At 40.7% G+C, this 19,823-nt stretch overlaps 1 protein-coding gene across 1 annotated transcript; it reads left to right on the top strand.

The window, feature by feature from the left end:
• The first annotated feature begins 48 nt into the window (after positions 1-48).
• On the top strand, positions 49-19,367 carry LOC115781892 (USP6 N-terminal-like protein). Its single transcript, XM_030731812.1, has 14 exons — positions 49-219; positions 10,833-10,906; positions 11,315-11,400; positions 11,601-11,640; positions 11,755-11,835; positions 12,180-12,281; positions 12,380-12,489; positions 13,786-13,834; positions 15,308-15,428; positions 15,642-15,736; positions 15,987-16,052; positions 16,221-16,320; positions 16,724-16,876; positions 16,993-19,367. Exons 2-14 carry the CDS (start codon positions 10,841-10,843, stop codon positions 18,396-18,398), a joined length of 2,475 nt encoding a protein of 824 aa, XP_030587672.1. The 5' UTR covers positions 49-219; positions 10,833-10,840; the 3' UTR covers positions 18,399-19,367.
• The last annotated feature ends 456 nt before the right edge of the window (positions 19,368-19,823 follow it).

Genomic DNA, 19,823 nt, shown 5'->3' with positions numbered 1-19,823 from the left:
AGGGGTTGGAGGGGTTGTCCGTTTGACCAACATCGATTTCAGCGGAGCTAGTCGACACTCGTGGACGACCCTTCACCACGGTGGCAACGTGCGTGTATGTGTATGTGTATGTGTGTGTGTGTGTGACAGCTCCCCTTTCCTGCGAGGGAGAGAATGAGAATAGTGGATGTAGTTTCTACTTGTAGGTACAGCGCGGCAACAGAGAAGTCACTTCAAAAGGTAAGCAGAGACGACAGCTTGCTGTTCGACGTTTGCGTCATTAATAATATGCCGTTTGTCTTCTCCACCGTCTCGGTGATTAGCGCTGGTAACGAAATGTGGTTGGCCACCAACGATCTATGTGTTATTCTCTTTTCGCAACTTGCGCTATCAGCTATAAATCAATAAATGAACCAATTTCCATTAATTTAAAAAACTAGACGCACGTGCACGGCTCGTTAAGATTTGTGCTTGTTAATGTTTTGGAAACAGATACAGTCCACGGTAAGAGTAGTTAGCTAGCTTCGCAGACCCTCTGTGGTTAAGAGCAGCGGACGAGCGCCTTTCTTTGGGGAATTTCTGATTTTGCATCACTCTTCACGGGCTTTCCAGCTGTTCAGTTACATGTTAGCCGTGACAGGACAAGTGTCTAAAAATGAAATACAGTCGCCTCTTTCCTCACGAAGTCAGTGCATTAAGCAATTTGTTATTCAGTTTCGCTCTTGACAAATTAAGTTCCGCATTTTGTTAATGTATGCTTCGCAGGTATGAGACAAGTGTCAAAATCAGGAACTGTAGCTGTGATCGAGACAATTTCCTATCGATTCATATCCGAAAGGCGACATAGATCTTTAAACTGGAGCCACCTGGGGTTTACTCTACATAGCCCACCACCCAGAAAGCAGACTCTCCAGCATCCAAAAGTAGGCCAGTAGCTGGTCTGTGTGTCATGTCATACCATGCATGGTCCCCTCTGGAAGGTTAACTGAGAGTCTGGCTGGTTCAAATGTGGAGTGGGGGGAGGTTACAGACAGACTCAAGTGAAAGATGTCCAGCAGCTCTAGCTCTCCTCCTCTGTTAGGTCACAGTCTCATATAACGGATGTGCATGTTGCCAGTGCGCATACTATCTCTTTAATTTAAATATGCACTCTTAGTAACAGTTGAACAGCATTTTACAGGCATAGATTTTCTAAATTTGTGTGTTTGCGCAAATATAGATCCTTATTGATATACAGGATCTCATAGTTTCCTGTCTAATAAGTCTCCAGACGCTCTTCTTTTTTCATAACAGTAATAAGACCTGGTGTACAAGTTAGCCTAGGTGTCCATGCATACATTTCCCAAGCTCATAACTGTTTTGTTTTTTTTAACTGATGCTGCTTTCTGTCCACATCAGAAAGGTGTTTCTATGTTTTTGCCTCATGTGTAGCATGTGAGAACCCCACCCATACCTCATAATTTCCTGCCTCTTTAATTATCTCCCGCATCTGCTCCTAATTACTTTAGTTAAGAACTGCTCTGATTTATTTTCTGTTCTAAAACTTTTCAGATGACAATAAATCAGGTCTTAATAAGTTAGATTTGTGTCATAAGGGATAATAGATTTTTCCTTATGACACAAATCGTTGAATTTTCTGTGGTGCCCAGGTAGGGCATGGCATTTAATTGTGGTTAGATTTACATGTATCTCATCCTTTTGAAGCCTTCAATTTGAAGCCAGCTACACAGGTCGACTTTAGGATGTGTGTTTGAGTAAAACTTTTCCCTTTAAACACTGTTCTGACTACCCAGTCTGACTGCCAGCAGGGTGTTAGCCACATGTGAGGCAGAGCATGTGAGCCTTTATTTTATTATGCTTGTGACTCAGCAGCGTTTGACTTTTTTAGAACAACTGATTTGTTCATTAAGCTTTTTGAAATTTGCTATTGTAAATCCCCCACTTAGCAGACTTCAAGGCTCTGATGTAGAATAATGTTCTGAATGGCAGCTTTGCAAGCATAGTTAGTTGTCACAAACCTCAAATAAAGCATTGACACAGAAACATTATTTTTTACACTGAGACCACATATAGGTCAATTTTACGGTTCTCATGTTACTTTTCAATCAGCAGCTTTCATTGTTTTCTGTTGTGTTAATATTATTACAGCAGAGAGGCAACAATAGTCTTTTTGTCTGCCTGAATGGCGGCTTTATGATTGATTCCAAAGGCCTACAAATGTACCAGTGTCACAAAATGCACCAACTAGTGAAGCCTTACGCCAACCATTTAAAAAAAAAAAAGAAGAAAGGAAGGCTTTACCCCAACTGTATGACCACTGAAAGGGTTTTAGTGGTCTTGTCAGATGTTTTAGAAACACGACCGTCAGCCACAGCATTAAATCCACTTACAGGTAAACACTGATCATTTTGTTGCATTGCAGTTGTGGTCAGAGCTGTCTTGGCAGCACAAAGAGGGACATGCACAATATTACTCCAGCGGGTTTAATATCGTGGCTGATACGAGTGTAGCCTATAGCAGTGTTTCCAAAAAGGTGTGGTGTGACTTGAGGCAAGTCCAGGTGTGTCATAGGTTTTTTTAAAAACATTTTATTTACTGTATTGTACTTTAAGCTCGCAGGCCTATTTCAAGTCAGCTGCTTCAGAACTAAAGGCAGCAATGCTGAACGTTACACTCACTGTGTTGTGAGTCATGCCAGGTCCAGATGTCACACATGGCCTGATCAAAATGCCTCCATCTGACAGTACTAGCCAAACATAATCTATGGCACGTCAGACGACACAGAAGCTATTTTGGGCAGAAATTAATATAAGGGTGCCTTGGGAATTTGCCTTACACACAGTATTTAAGTAGCACTGACCAATAGTATCCATATCTGTTTGAGATGACAAGGTCCTGAACAGGTTTTCTGTCTTCTATGGGCTACATGGAGACAAACATAGTCACACTCACACCTACATACAGTTTGAGTTTTTCATTTACCAGATCATGTACTTCCCACTCCTGGGTAGTACATGAAAACTTTGCACAGAAAAGCCATTGCCATTCTTGTCCTCCTCATACCACTCTGCCACTGTGGGAAACAGACTTCTGATGGGCCTGTTTCTCTAGCATCTAAAAGTTTCTGTGGTCACTGTTATAATTAGACCCCCCACCCATCCCCTTTCCTCTTCTCAAGTCACAGCAATCAACAGAGACTGCTTTCAGTCTGAAGGCAAGGTGAGATGAGCCCCCTTCCTCACGTTTCATCTTGTTATTTTCTTTGTCGAAAAAGGAAACGGGTACATCCAGTGAACTGGAGCTTTGAAGTGTAGTCAGTGAATATCTTAGATACCTAGGCAGTGCCTTTTATGAAGATTGTGATTATTAGCACCTCTAATACACAAGGATAATCATAATTAACAATGCAGTTGTAATGGCCAATAGATAGATGTGACAAAATCACTTTACACAAATGTAATCTTTAAGTCTCAAATACATTTGAGCTAAATCACAACATTACCAAAAGCACATCCTTGACCTTATCTTGTTTAATCCCTTAATTTTATAATGTATTGTACTTCTTCATTACCCAGCTTTATAAATTGTGCTACCTATCTTTCACGTCATCATTTCATTTGCTAAATGATCAATTACTTAACCGATAAACTAACTTATTTGTTGACAGTGCATGTCAATATGCTATTTTATCACAATCATGGTGCAAGAAACCAGGATTCTGTCAGGACCCATTGTGACATTTGCATGAGCCCGTTTGTCTATAAATTACCCCAGTTCTCTTTGTCACAGTCTGTCATTAGTGAAATTGAGGTCATACCACTGTTGAGATTGTAATGAATTGTCACTCAGGCTGAAAACTGCTACACCCGTAAGGACAGGTTTGATGGCTCCATGGGATAATAGCTGAACAGTTTGTTTTTTTGACATTTGTAGAAAGGCTAAAATGGGCCATCTTGGAATTTCCCCTCTATGATTGGCTCTGTTTGTGTCTTTTCTAGATGCCGCTTTAAATTAGGTTTTGCCCCAAATACTTAACCTCCTTTTGCTGAACTGCTGTAAGCATCCTTCCAGTGTAGAGCTGCTCCCCTTCCACCGTCTGTAATCCTCTGTTTCTGTCCTTGTAAACATAATTTCAACATGAGAACTGATGACCAAATCACACATGGTGTGTATATCAGTAAGCCTCACGTTTTTGTGTTTTTTTTTTTTTTCTTTTTTTTCTTTCTGTTTAGCTTTTGACTTTGTCCATGGTCGGGTCTTCCTCATTGGGCAACATCCTCTCTTTGTGTTCACCTTCTTGAATTATTTAATCTGTTTGGCTTTGTAAAAACTAGCACTGTGCTGTAGGCAGAATATAGTGGTTTGTAAAGAGTGGAAGCTGTATCAGATGTTATGTGGTGAGCTTTCTAATGACCAGAGCATTTAGTCTTAATGCATTGAGGGAAGTTTGTTATGCAGGAGAAGGTTTTTGTAAATGGATGAGTACAAGATGAAATGTGAAAATCAGGATGATGTTGCAGCTGTACTAAACACTGTATCTATATTTTGTGTATTTCCTAACCTCTTTTTCCTCTGTTTATTAATCATTCAGCTTCTTATAGGAGTTAACTAACAATAGCTATTTAAAGTGTGTCCATAAGATTTTTTTTCTAGCTTAACTGCTTGTACTGTGACTATGTCTTTGCTAAGAAGAAGAACCATCTCAGCAGGGCCTGAGGTTTTGTGTTTATCAATATTCTTCCCTTGACATTCTTGTCCTCCTCATACCACTCCTCAAAAAAGTGCTGCCACCCTGGGAAACAGGCCTCTGATGGGCCTGCTTCTCTAGCATCTAAAAGTTTCTGTGGTCATTGTTATAATTAGACCCCCACACCTCCCACCCCCTTCCCCTTCTCAAGCCATAGCAATGAACAGAGACGGCTTTCAGTCTTAAGGTGAGGTGAGCCCCCTTCCTTACGCTTCATCTTATTTTCTTTGTCAAGAAAGAAAAAGGGTACATTTGGATGGTGAGTAATGTTGGTAAAATCTATGTTCTGTGTGGCTGACTTTGGAAAAATGATAAGGCAGAGGGACGCTGGTAATACAGAGTGCAGCGGGACAGAAAAAGTCCTTGGGGACAGCAAGCTATTCTGAGCCTTTGTGCTTTTTCTCAGTCCCTGTGCTCTGGATGTTTCCCCCTGGGCCACGCAGTCCGTGTCAGTATTTTCTATGCATAAACACCAAAAAAATTGAATGAGATGGGGGGAAGAGGCAGCAAGAAAGACAGGGAATCTTTTGTTAAGGAGACTGTAGCTTCTCAGCAGTAAGATTTTCTCTAAATGGCCTAAGGTGGGTGATATTATTTTTGTCCCAAATAGTACTTTGACTTCCTAGTATGGTCTCAATCTCTGCTGCAACTCAGTCAAGAGAAGATTTAGTACACAGTTTATTTTGCTTTGCTGTGGGTCAGTAACAGCTATGAGCAAGTCTGGGGCAAGGTGAAACAATGGCTGTTGTCCATACATCATCACACCTGCCAAACATGGAGCCACATATGGAGACTGCAGATTGTAGTGACTGAGCTTATTTCATATGTTATCAATATGTAACTAATGATTTGTCATCATTTTCAGCTTCAGTTAAAAGGTGACTAGCAAAATATGACTAGGTAGTTGAATAATTTGTATGTGCCCATTATAATGCACTTTGGAAAAATTTGGTCAGATTCCCTCAGCTTGAGTGTACAGTAATCTCATTTCAGCAGCTTTAGTGTAGCTTTAACATAGATTTTTTTAAAAAGAAAGAAATAGCTGTTCTTGTATCAATAGCCTATCTTATGAGGTTTATTAATTATTCCTGGTCTCAGAAATCAGGGTCTAAGCTTTCAGTGACATCTCTTCAAGCTGGCAGAGCAGCCATAAGTTGATAGGAATGAAACATCTGTTAAAGGTGTTCTCGGTTGGTGTCTCCTACCATTTTATTTGAAACTGGAAGATCATCTTTCTTTGCCCCTGCTGAAAATAGGGACGTCACCTTGTAATCAATGTGCTGTCTGCTTTTCTAGCTCTTTTCTGCTTCTCTTGGACATATTCATGCTTACATGCATACACTGTGTGTCTGACACCCATTACAGAACTGGAGCTCTGTAGCCATCTGGGACTTGAGAGTTCTTCATGTGGAAATTAAAGCCATGTGGTTGCTTGTAAGCCTCCCTTCTCTGAACTCAAATGGCATACTTGTTCTTCACAGCCACCACAAAGCTACAGGCCTGAGCTAATGTAATGACAGGGGAAACGGGATGCATTACAGGACATTATTTCAATTTAATTGTCATAAATTGTTCTTGTAATGACTGTAGTAATTAATACAGCTATAACATTAAGCAACAGATGTAAAAACCCACCATACTCTTAATTTGAATTGCATTGGCGTAAGAAGGCTTGTGTGATTTTGTGTTTGTGTGAGCTAATAAAAGCCTGTGTAGGAACAATAGTGGTTTGCAGTACATGCTGAAAATAAAATATGCATCAGAAGAGTGAGTGTCTACTCTGCAAGGCAACCAGGTTGAGTTGGTGCATGGCTCAAGCTTGTCTGATCTCAGTGTCCTTTGGCTGACCACGCAGCACTGACTAATCATTAGGTCAAAAGAAAGAAACATCTGGCGTTGCGACGCCATCAGCAGACGGGTTAGTGTTTTGAGCGTCAGCCACATAAAATACATTAACTTAAAATTTTGATCAGCCCACAGTAATCAACAAATCTGACCTTCAAGATTCAGTACAGCTTTTTTTTTTCCCCAGTTTTTTAAAATGTGACTTTAGCTCATTTTCCTTCTACCTTTGTGCTGGTATAAACTGTCTGAGGTAGTTTGACTTGAAGGTTTCAGTTCAAGACATCAACCCACTAACACACACACTGTGAATATGTCTAAGTATATCTATCCAAACAGTAGCCCAGTGCTTGCAGTCAGAGTTTCCAGGGTCCTACAGCAAGTTATTGCCAGACTTATCCTAATCCCAAGCTTTCAGTCTTACTTTGCACTTGTATAAGCCTTAAATCGGATGCCACTCAGATTAAGATTGATTATAAGCCAAAAGAGAGATGATCAGAAACCAAGGAAAATAGAAATATTTCTAAATAACATTTGAGCATTATATTCTGTTTCCTGTGAGAGTAAATATATGTTTTAGTTTCTGAACCACAGTTAGCTGATTCGGCTATAAATAGCCTTTTGGTTTTCCGTGCAGAGAACTGTTTAAAACTGTACTACCGGCAAGTCTTTGAAATAAGGCTACTTGTTGTAATAATATTTTTCCTCACAAAAGGCTGACTGGTTATTGCTTTGTCCATGACATCTTAGAATAAGTGAGCAGCGTTTAGAGATAGGAAATTTTGGTGATAAATCAGTAGAGGAAGTTTTGACTGCCGCATCACTGAAGAACATGTAATTAGCTGACTGTGACTCAGAATGCTTTGCAAGCTGTTTGTGGTTACAACTGTGCACTGAGAGCTTATATACACGAGCTTGATTTAGAGCACTATGTCATAACAGGAAATGATGTCACCTAACTCTTAGGCCCAGAATCTTCTATCCTGCTAGCAACCTGGATGTCAAAACTTAGCCATACAGGAAAGGGTTTTTCTGAAAATGTTCAGTCGCTTTAACTCTGTCAGATTCCAGCTTACTGTCTGCTCACTATCTGAAGTGGCCCATTTTGTTTCTTTTTAAATACATAAATAACTTAAACCTTTTTTTAATTTCTTCTGTTTTCCACACAATCATACAAACTACGCATCCTTACCCATGTTAACTTCCCCAGGGGTGGTATTTACATGAGGTTTCTCCCACTTAGTGACCTTTTTGGGTGCTTATTCACATTTTCCATCGAGCTTCCATCTGTTGACACCCCAATCCCAACCACAAGTAGCCACCTTCCTGTTCACCACCTAAAAAGAGCAGCTGAAAGTAAATCACTTTGAAGCAGCCACTGGGGCACCGTCAGCTGTTTTCTTTTTGTGTTTTGCTTATGAGTCACAAGCAAATCAGCATTTGTATTAATGTGACCTGTCTCGCTGTAGTTTTACTCACATCTTTCTTGCTGACCACATGCGCCAGGTCTGAAAAATTTGAAGGGTTTTGATGACTGGAGGAAGACCCATTTTGTTGTTGCACTGCAGTGCTCCTTGAACCTGTTGTTGAAGGCGTGGCGGTCACTGGTTTCCTTTTCTTCCCGGCACAAAAACAATGCTATCAGCAGTGTGGAGACTCAACACAGGAAGAAACCTAAAGATGAAACCTGACGGACCTTTTTTTAAAAGAAATTTCTCTAGCAGACAGTGTTTTTAAAAACAACACAAAATGCAATGACATTTTATACATCATCAGTGTATAAACACATTAACAACTTTGTATTACTACATTTTCAAATGTTTAGAAACCACTCCAATTGACATAAGGGGAGTTAAAGTTGTTGCCATATAAATTAATGAACTCCTAATGTGTTTGAATTAAGTTTCACTGATGGTGCCATTTAAGCTAAAAATGTAATAACTGAGCAGGTTCGCTTGACTCTGATGCATTTCACGCTATGTATTAAGGCTGTATTATTATGGCTGAAGTGATCACCATAATATTTTTGATCAGTATTAAGATCACAATTATTTAATATAATTTTTTACAATTTTTTTTTTTTTTAGTGACACAGTTGTTTTTATTGCTCTGTCATAACTCCGCTTTAACATCTGTGTTGTGATATTACTGCTAATGTACAAATACTTTCATCAAAATAAAATTAGTCTTTCTCATTCACTTAAATCCAACATATCTTTTAGAAGAAAAATATAAATTTAACACAAAATTAAATCAACAGGCCATTGCGTTCACTTTTACATTGTGCCACATTCTTGTTAATTAAAAGATTTTTGCAGACAAACGAGGTGTTTATTCACTTGATCCAAGTACATCTCCCAGAAGCAAAACAGTCTTTCACTCCATTCATTTTATCTGCATCATGAATTGGAAAAAAATTCATAGCAGAGTTCTCAACAGCTGTGAGATCCCTTTTGTTTTCATATTGCCACTTTGGAAAAACAATTATGTGAGTGGATAACATCTCTTTTGTCCAATATGTTGACCGTTTTCCTGAAGCCTGCATTACTCTCTGTGTTTATGGACACTTATCTTTGGCCAAATGGAATGAAATTGATGGGCGATTTCAGTGTGTCTTTGTGAGCTGGATGGATACGCTGAGAAGTGTTCAGGTTCACTTTCTGTGGTCATTTGAATTGACGCTGGATATTTATGTTAGCAACCACTGCATTGTTTTTTTTGGTCTTATTAATAACTGCAGTTTGTGGTGTGTTTTCCCATGTAATGTAGTTGTGTTGCTTTGAAGCACAGACAACTCTACAGCAGTCTTTGCATGCAATTTTGCTCTCGGTTAACATCACTTGTTCTAATCCAAAGTATTTGCAGATGATGGATGCTGATCTGCTTTGAAGGATGAGCTCTTCAGTTATGCTGTGCCAGACATTTGGTTTTGGTTTTGACAGTTGGTTATCTGTTTTATATCTATCTTTTAATGCAGTGTTACTTGTTCAGACTACATCCAGGCAGTGCTTGATTTTTTTTTTTTTTTCTTTTGCTTTTGCGTTCTGTTGGTGGAGTGTGCATTTTCACTATGAGCCGATCATTTTCATTTAATCGTAAGAAGCCAAAAAAGTGATCAAGATTAAAAATAGTTGTGCAGCCTTACAATGTTTGTCGTGTCACCACTGTTCAGAAAAACCATGAAATGTGTCGAACTGCGGTGGACGAGAAAAGGGAAAGCAAAGAACAGCAGAGACCATTTGTTCAGAGGTCTGGTAACACTGAGCACCTGTTTGTGCTGCGGCAGATGATCTTTCATGATGAGGTCTGTTTCAGACACAAGCTCTGCTTATATTTCAGCAGCACTGGATACTTTGTGTTGTGTATGTGGGAACACGCAGTTGCAGGTACTGAGAAACAAACTGTATACTGGAATTTGATGTCCACTGTTTTACAAGTGAGATGTACATTTTGTGAATGGGAGATCATTTCCGATGCAATGTCTCCCTGTCAACACAATGGATAAGGGTCTGCAAGGAAAAGTGAAGGGGTCTTTGTGTGAAGTGACAGTTGCGTTCACACCTGTTGCTGCTTGGCATGCCAGACAAATACACTGCCTGAGGTTTTGGTTGGCTGCACATGCTGTCGAGAATCAGTAAAATGTTCCTCCGTGTACTGTGTTTATTGCAAAAGGCTGACTTACAATTCTAATTTCCTGTGTGCCTTTTCAAAACAAACAAAAGATAGCACACTTTAAAAAGTCATTATGAGGAATGGCATGAGACGAGCCATTTATGGAGCGATGCATGCAAGCAGTCAATTCTAGCTGCACTTTGTCTTACGTATGTAACATCCCACATCCTCCTCATGTCATATTCCAAATTTAAATTCAAAATTTCCCAATAACAGCTTCACCATGTCATTGCTGTTGCTAACCTGCTGTTTCAAGCCCTCCCCCACCCCAGCATACACCGCTAGACTTTTTACTTCACAATTTCTGTATGTTATTTGCGGAGCGTGATGAGTTCGGACTCCACTCTCCTTCTGCATTTCTGACCTGTCTCAGAGACGCAGCACTGATGGAACAATAAATAATATCTCAGAGTCTAATGGTATATATTAATGCCACAGTTGCATAGGTGGCAATAGTTGACAATATTTCTTGAATGCTTAAAAATAGGATCTATGATCCTATCTTTCTATCTATCTTTTACATTCATGTAATCATCCTACTGTACCAATCAGCAGCATATATGCCAATGCATTTCTGTCTGTTTTCTTGTAGATTTTGACATGAAGAAGGATATAGACACATTAATAGCAGAAGAACGGGCTGAAATCATCTCTAAATATGACAAGGTAAGTGTACACGAAAACCTAACTGTGACCCTGAACACCTCCCTAGTGGCCAGTTTGTCATAGGATATTAGGATGTTTTGGCAAAAACATAATGCGTTTGTGGATGTGTAGCCTCAAAAGATTATCATTGTTCATGTGGCGGAAACTGCACAGATCAGCATTCATATACTGCCTACTTTTGCATGGGCTAAATTCTCAATCTCAACTGACAGCAAGGCAGCAGGGAGGAGATCATCGGGAAATGTCAAAGCATCTGCTCATATCTGAGGATCCAAGACTTACTGCAGTCATTGATATATATTTTTTTTTAACTTACCTAATTTAAAATGTAATGGACTGACTCAGAGCTTAAAGAGGAAAACTGTGGATCTGTTCAAATATGCAATATTTGAACTGTGTGTGATTCAGGGGAGGCAGGAGGGTGTCAACATTGATCCATGGGAGGATGCCAACTACAGCATCTATAAAATCACTGACCGCTTTGGCTTCTTGCAGTAAGTATATGTAAAGCTTTGATCTCTACCTTGCTGTACTTTAAATTGTAGTACATTCATTTGTATCTAATTGTTCCCACTCTGACCTTTCTGTCATATTTCTCAGATTATGACTATCTTATATCACTATAAAACATAGATTATCCTCTTAATCTACATCTTCATTACATTTTTTTTGCATTTCTGCCTTTCTGCTCCAGTGAAGCAGATCTGCCAGCACCCAGTGTGCTTGAAGAAAAGGTATGGACTTTTTAACGCATAGCTAGTTCATATTTTTTACCTTATATGTAATCTGTTTATGCCTCTTTCGCATTTGCCACGGACCACATGTCGCTTTGTCTTTCTTCTCTCCAGCAAAAGCAGCAGGAGCTAGAGCGAGTGGAGAAATGGCTGAAGATGGTGAAGAAATGGGACAAATACAAGAACAGTGAAAAGGTTCATAGTCACCCATCAACATTCAGACACCAACATGTCTTAATTTTGTCCTTGCTTCCTTTTTTTCTACTTCGAAATGTGATGTACTATTTCCGTTTCTGTTTATAATCTTTTTTCCGTTCCTCTTTTAAGCCCTGTGCATTCCTTTATCCTTCTCCTCTTACTAGAGTAGTGAGATAAGATGGAGCAAGTACATGAGTGCATGAGCTGAGTCCTTGTCTCTCAAGAGAGCTAACAGGGCTACACCCCAAGCATCATTCATACATGATCCTCTCCCTTGTCTGTTTTTGCCTCGTTATGTTTGAAGAGTCTATGTTCATGTGTTTCTGTCACATGTGTTTCAGTTGGTGAAGCGTGTATATAAAGGTATTCCTCTTCAACTGAGAGGGCAAGCTTGGGCCCTGCTTTTGGACATAGAGAAAGTGAAACAAGATGGTAAATATGAGGTAGGATCTTAAAATAGTTGACAATTTCTATGATTTTGGATTTTGAGAAACTGTTGACTGGTTTTAATACACAGAACTGTCATTTTCTTCTTCTCCAGAAAATGAAGCTGCAGGCTCGTAACTTCTCCACAGAAATTAAGCAGATAGACTTAGATGTCAACAGAACCTTCAGGAACCACATCATGTTCATGGACCGCTTCGGAGTGAAGTGAGTTCTTTGCTTCACTCGGGAGACTGCTGTTTACAGCAGCTTGTATTTCAGTGTATCCACAAGTAACACATTGTACATATAGTTATCATAACAATGTGACAAACATCTTTGCAGCTTTGCCAGATTTTCTTTTTGTTTTTGTTTTCTTTGCCACCTCACGTGTACAGGTTTTACCTGACTTAGGCTCCTGCAGGGTGTGACCTTTGACCAATATGTTGCAGTAGCCCCCCCCACCACCACCACCACCACCCACCACCACCCCCCACCCCTCTAACAAACTCACAAAACCAAAGAGGTGGTTTCCTCCTCTGAGCATTTTATTAGCCTTCCTGTCAGTGCTCAGAGCCCCACAGGAAATGGCATTAAACAGAAATGTGCACCAGTGTCACATGCACTGTAATAACACTGCAACAACACAAACTCATATTACTAATAAACACACACTGAGTTACCTAGTTAGACAAGTACCTTCTTTGTGTGTTTTTACTGTATTTGCTTGGGACCATTGTGCAAGACAATGGCATGTGTTACTTTTCATTCTGAGTGTGTAACTGAGTAATCTGTTGTTGCTCTTTGTAATGTACTTCCCCTTCAATTCAAAGCCACCGAGTCCAAACAGACCAAAACACCGCTCCATCCTGCTTGGCTACCCACTCCTTCCCTGCAAGTCAGCAGCTGTCTTACTCACATTGAGAAACTGGCAGCTATTTAAAGCTCCTTTCCTGTCTCTGTCACTGTCTATATGACATCTATTTACTATGGGAGAGACATCCTCTCTACATCTGTGTACATTAGATCTGTTAATATCCCTGCTCCACATGCACATTGTACACATTCACACACACAATAGTTGCCTTTAGTTGAAACAGTTAAGACTCCAGCTGTAATCAGATGCAATCTCTGGAAGATCTGTGGGACTTTCCATAGATGACAGCATGTAAAATCATGCTGAATAAAATATCTACTTCACTGTGAGCTTGCTGACCACTAAATTAAGAAAGCCATAAACATGATCTTTTTGGTGATTCTTTTTTCAAAACTAATAGATAACAGAAGTCCTGCCACAGATGCCCTTCATTAAAACTTAGCAATGGATAATGCTGTAGCTGATGCATAGGTTCACTGTTTAGAGAGAATAACCATTATTGACAGAGGTAATTAAGGGATGAGGTGGTTGAGATATTAATTTAATTTACTCCTTTATACTCTGACACAGTGTTTCACTTTGTGTGGTTGTTAAACTTGCATGCTTTTTTTTTTTTTTAACTGGTGGTTTCTCCATTCCCTCTCCAGGCAGCAGGCACTGTTTCACGTATTAGCAGCTTACTCTGTCTACAACACGGTGAGCAAATTTGTGTGTGTGCATACTTAACATTGTGTTACATAATATGGAGGAGTGTTGTGTACAGTAGGTGCACAGGAACAAGCAGAACATCCATCAAGTGTGTTAGTTTTCCATACAGCAGAGAGCAGGCCGAGTTCTCCAGACCCATCTGTTCTCATTCTTGTTTAGAGCCTTAGGTGAGATCTTTTATTTATACGTGTGGCTCGGCCTGAATGTACAGCAACACAGTGTAGCAGTTAGTCCAGTGTTCACATCGTTAGACCAATTTCTCCTTTTCACACTACTTTAGCTTCAGGAGAGCAACATTAATTAATTGGCTCAATCGTTTGATTGTGAGTGTCCTATTGTGAAAGGACACTTTTTTCTAATTAAGAGCATCTCATGTTCTCATTTCTCATAGCACCCAGTTAGGTTTTAACACATATATTTCGCTTGTCATCTTAACAGTATCTCTGCGCCACTGTCTTTGAGTTGCAGTTGTTATCTGAAAATAGGTTTTTCATGCATCTTCTTGGGGTTCCAGTGTATTTTCCTCCAGTGTTTCTCTCTGTGGGGAAATTAAACTTTTACAGATGTGCACAAGTCAGTGCATGTGCTCGTCTGCATTTGTAAGTGTATCTGATCCATTATATCCATATTCATTTGTATTTATTATACAGATTGTAATATTTATGGATCTTCCAACTGGCAGTAAAAAAAAGCAGACTTTTGCACAGTACACCAGATACACACAGGCAGCCAAAGTCTGTTTTCTGATTGGGTTCTGTAGTCAGTTCCTGTGTGGTAGAGGTGTTTGAGCCAGAGGAAATGGGTATGTGTCGTTCCCTTTTTCCTTTTTCCCCTCTTCTCACACGCTGCTCAGAAGAAACTGGGTCAGTAGGAGAGCCAAGAGAGAAAGAGGAAGGGAGAGATGGAAGGGGGGGCATGTTTGTTCATTTTGCCTATGTGATGGTAGTGAAGAATGTGGAGAATGTGTAGTTTAACCTCACCGTAACCCTAATTGTATTTATGTATTTCCTTGAAAGGATATGTTGGTGCGTCCATGTGTAGCTACACAATAAATCAGCCTTAATATGGAAAAATACTAAGCATGTGTCTGCGTTTGCATATCTGTGCTTGCCCAGGGCTAGTTTAGTAAGTCACCGAATCATTGTGAAGTCATATTGGCAGCAGTTGAAGCTGAACGCACAGCATTACTGAGAATTGTGGTTGGTTACTGTAAATACTTGTACAACCCAGGTTTGAAGTGTTTAATACCAAAGCTGCATCTTGTTGTCTACTGCACAACCACATGCTTCCACGGTCTGTCTTCAGACCTCATAAGACATTCAGGTGCTCTGTGCTCCCTCATTTCTTGGCCTGTGTGTATGTATATGTGTCTCTGTGTGTGCTCTATTAAATTATGAAAAACTTCCTCTCATTTGCCCATTCTGTTTAACTAAAGCCATTTCTTCTCCTGTGTTCCCCCAGGAGGTGAGCTACTGCCAGGGGATGAGTCAGATCGCTGCCATCTTGCTCATGTACCTGAATGAGGAAGATGCCTTCTGGGCTCTGTCCCAACTCCTTACCAACAACAAACATTCCATGCACGGTGAGACGGAGAAGGAGACATAGACAAACAGAAAAAGCACACAGCTGATTAATGTCTGGAATATAATTATCCTGACGAAAAACCGCTTAAAAATATAAGGATCCTGTACTAACTTAATTAATTCCTTCTTTGATTTGTAACACCTACATCTCTGCTATCACCACACCCCACTTACGGTCTGCTAATTTATTTTTACTTTTTTTCATCTGCTAGGGTTCTTCATCCCGGGATTTCCCAAGCTGTACCGTTTCCAAGCTCATCATGAGCTAATCCTGTCCAAAATGCTGCCTAAGCTGAAGAAACACCTGGTGAGTAACAGTAACTTCATGACTGATGCTTTCCATCCACAAGAGAATAATTGAGCTTTGTGTTAGCTTAGAAGTTCAGACTAATTTCATTTAATCGGGTCATTTCTCATTTTCTGGTTAATTTATGTTCCAAAGGACCACACGTTAAGGATGTTATTGCTAGTCCAAGAGTCAGGAGTATTTGGAAAGTGAGATTTATAACCGAAAACAAATTCTGATGGGGAGTTTCTCCTTCATTCCTGCCCCACAGGACAAGGAGCAGATGACAACAGGGATTTACACAACAAAATGGTTTCTGCAGTGCTTCATTGAAAGAGTGAGTATTTGGATTTCTCCAGATCTTCACTGTTTTTATTATCTAGTCCCATTAATCAGTGCCTCACAATGCATTCTTTTACTTTCGTTTTTAAATTAGAACTGTGTCTGTGGGTGTTTTTGTCATATGTTGATCAGACTGACTCCTCCTGCTGTCTTAAATTAACAGACGCCGTTCACCCTTACCCTGCGTTTATGGGACATCTACATATTAGAAGGGGAGAGGATGCTGACGTCTATGGCTTATACTGTCCTCAAGTTGCACAAAAGTGAGTATTAGACTGTGCTGTGATGTGCTTTATCCCCCAGATACGACCACGACTGCTGTTGCTACACCACTGATTGTTACTGCGTACATAACATCGCACGCTTCCTCTCAGTTGGCTGCCTTCTAACTGGATGGCTTACATAACAGAGGGGGCCAGTTGCTGAGGAGAAGAATCGAGCTGATTTTTCATTGGATGGCATGTTCAAGCACTGGCTCAGCATATTGGTTGATTTCTTGCAAAACAACTCACAGTTTAAGATACCAAGTTCTTTACTTGGTATCTTAAAAGTGAGATCTCAGCTAAATGACTGTTTAACTGTACCATTTCTGTTCATCACATCATGGAGTTCATGCTCATGGATTACTTTGCCTCTCTTTTGTCTGTATTGTGTGTGCACAATCAGAGCGCCTACAGAAGCTTCAATTAGAGGACCTGAGGGAATTTCTTCAGGAAGAGCTTGCTGGTTCTTTCTTCGTGTCTGATGATATTGTAGTTGAACACTTACAGGATGCAATGTCTGAACTACGCAGTAAAAAGCTGGACCAGCCTCCTCCAGGTGCACCTATGTTCTTTTAATGCCTTTTTTCAAATATCAAGTGTCATTCACATGTTTGTCGAAAGCATACATTTCTTTTGTGTTTAATAAGCTCCTTTTTCTGGTTCCTTTTTTAGCCAAATCAGATGAGTTGCCCAAGAAGCCTCTGGGTCAAGAGAGGCCAGTCCTCCTTCTCCCATTACAGCCTGAGGTCAGAATAAGTCTGCAGTCTCAGAGCCAGACCAGTACAGAGACCCAACAAACATTTGGAATCACCCCACATCAGCCTCCTTCCCGTACAGCGCCCCAGGAATCTAGAAGCCTCTCCAGGGTAAACACGCCTAGTTTGCCTTCACCAGACCCCGTCGTGGTCCACACACAAGGGACCCCTTCTTCTCTGAGGCCTTGTCAAAATCCTCCAGTCCCTCCAAAAGTAGGCAAACCTTGTCCTGGAGTAGGGAGACATGTTAAGGAGTTGTTCCCAGCAGTTAGCCTGGAGAGGGGAAAAGAGGAAAACAAGACCACAGACCCAGAGATCCAAGAAGAACCTATGGCTTGGCCTCCACCCTATGAACCCCCTCCTATGGATATGCTTAACATGCAGGCAGAGGAGGAAATCATGGACCTTCCTGATCTACCACCTCCACCTTTATTTTACCCTGACCAGAGTGACCAAATGCCCATAGACACTGGCTCACTCCATCTGGGGTCTAGGACTGGCCCAGGGACCCAGCAGTCCTCTCCTTCCTCCTACTCAGCCTCATCACTGGTCACTCAAATTAAGCTATCTCCAAAACCATGCCCAAAACAGCCCATGCCACTTGACCTCATGCAGAAAAAACCTCTGCCCTCAAAACTCTCCCCTAACCGTGCTTTCACAGAATCCTCTTCTTCCTCATCCTCCCCCAGAATTCCTCCAAAGCCAACCAAGTTCCCAGTCTCTCTGTACGTCCCAGTGTCCCCAGGAGATAGGCGGCCTTCCAACACGTCTCAGTATGACAACCTTTCTGAGGTTGATGAAGATGACCGAAACCTGCAGAGATTGCTGAGCTCCACCCCTGAGGAAATTCCCAGCATGCACAACAACCCGTCATACAACAGAGAGTATGACCCTGCTCTGTACCCACTGCCTCCACCTCCTGTCTTCATGCGGCCTTCTCCTTCTCCTCTTCCTCCCTCGCTGTGTGCCCTTCCCAGTTTGCCACAGGAACCAGAATATGCAGGAGGGGACAGCTGGGAGAGGGATCCTATCATTCCTCCTCCTCCACCTAGTTTTGCTGACAGACTCAATTCCTTCCAGTGCACCACTGACAGTTGTTCAGACCCACACAGAGCCACGTCACCTGGTTATTCTAAGCCTTTCTCCAGGGGCCCCAGAGACCATTCTGCCTTCCCAGCACCACTGTTGTACACTGGGTCCCCTCCAGCTCACTTGAGGTCCTCAGGACAGTCAGCAGTAGGGGTACCCTTGGTCCAGTCCAGCCCAGACTTTTGCAGGGTGCCTCAAAGTGGCCATCAGTTGCCCAAATCTGTGACATTTTGAAGTGTTATGCAAGCATTACTGATTATGCCAATATGCTTGGGATTCTCTGTTACTGCTTGTTTATTTTTCAAAGCTGTTTTAAAAGTGAAAGGCCAGTACCTTTTTTAATTTGTCAGGTGTGTATGTGTGTGTATGTGTGTGTATGCGTGCGTGTGCATGTGTGTGTGTGTGTGTGTGTGTGTGTGTGTGTGTGTGTGTGTGTGCTCGTGCTCAATGTGTAGATTTCTGATACTTGCACCTTCTTTTATGGGCAGTGGTGTCAAATTTGTATTTAAAATTGGTTTCTAACGGTCTTAACTTACCCGCTCTTGTTACCATGTGAGAACATGTGGTTTCAGTTTTATGGATGATAATGAGAAATTTGCAAACAAAAGTTTATCTCTCACGAGCTGCGCATTTCACCATTGCTTTGTTTCATGCCATTTTTGACATTGTTCCAACAAAGTGTCTTAACGTCACGGTGCACTGATGGTAGCAACTCTAACACAAGGGCTTTGAGGCTACCAAGCAAGACCTTTATTTTTGCATCCAAAGCCTATACATTTATGCTGAATTTATATCAAACTGTGAGCAGGCTCACATCTCTAACAGTTTGTCAAACTGTAACGAGAAACTGTTAATAACACTTTTCCTCACAGAATCTTTAGGTCAGTACTTGATCTTAAAAAAAAAGGACCACTAATGCAGTGCGCAAGCAAGCTTTTCAGAGAATCTAAAGCTGTAACCACCAACAGCAGTATGAAATGATCTAATACTTCACTGGTTTAAATACTGAAGTTTATGTCACAGCCTGGTCAGGTCAGCTATTTCCCAGGCAGGTAGCAGTGGGTACTGTGTGTTTTTTTTTTTTTAATTTCTTTATTTGGATGCTGTTATTTTCAAAGGAATAGTTCCAGTGTTATACCTGTTTCTCTGATACTTGATCTCTCAGCAATAACGTATCGTGTATATGTTCATGCATGTATCAATTCTAATGAAGGAAAGACTAAAATGAGGATTTAATCCAACATATCAGCAGTTTCCCAGTAAAATCCATTGACAGTTGAGAGTAGCTCCATCTAGTGTTCAGTGGTGTAATAGATTCAGAGCTGTCGGACTAAAACCAAAATGCTTTTTGGGAAACTATTTCTGCTTTCGTCCTTTTATTCCTGGTTATCAGTGTGCACAAAGTAAGAGACTTATACATGAGCAAATCCCATCACACTGTTTAAGAGTGGCATAAACCAGGGAGAAAAATGAATTGGGGTAGAGTTTCTTCACATCCATATTTTAGAGTTATTGGTGACTGTAGTTTATTTAATTGGTATGTTTGTTTGTTTTTTGAGAAAAGGAACTTGAGCCATAATATAATATACAAGGACCTACTGTACAGTCAAACATGTTTATGTTACAGTTATGACATTGTGTGTAAAAGTCACAAAATTG

This window comes from Archocentrus centrarchus, chromosome 6 (assembly GCF_007364275.1).
Source record: "Archocentrus centrarchus isolate MPI-CPG fArcCen1 chromosome 6, fArcCen1, whole genome shotgun sequence".
In the NCBI taxonomy this organism is placed as follows: domain Eukaryota; kingdom Metazoa; phylum Chordata; class Actinopteri; order Cichliformes; family Cichlidae; genus Archocentrus; species Archocentrus centrarchus.
Note: the sequence above shows the minus strand (reverse complement) of the source record. Positions and strands in the feature narration are given on the sequence as shown.

Coding starts and splice junctions, on each gene's coding strand:
- LOC115781892 (XM_030731812.1), top strand. CDS start 10,841: ATGAAGAAGGATATAGACACATTAATAGCAGAAGAACGGGCTGAAATC. Junction 15,429..15,641: donor CAACAAACATTCCATGCACG/GTGAGACGGAGA, acceptor TTCATCTGCTAG/GGTTCTTCATCCCGGGATTT. Junction 16,053..16,220: donor TGCAGTGCTTCATTGAAAGA/GTGAGTATTTGG, acceptor TTAAATTAACAG/ACGCCGTTCACCCTTACCCT.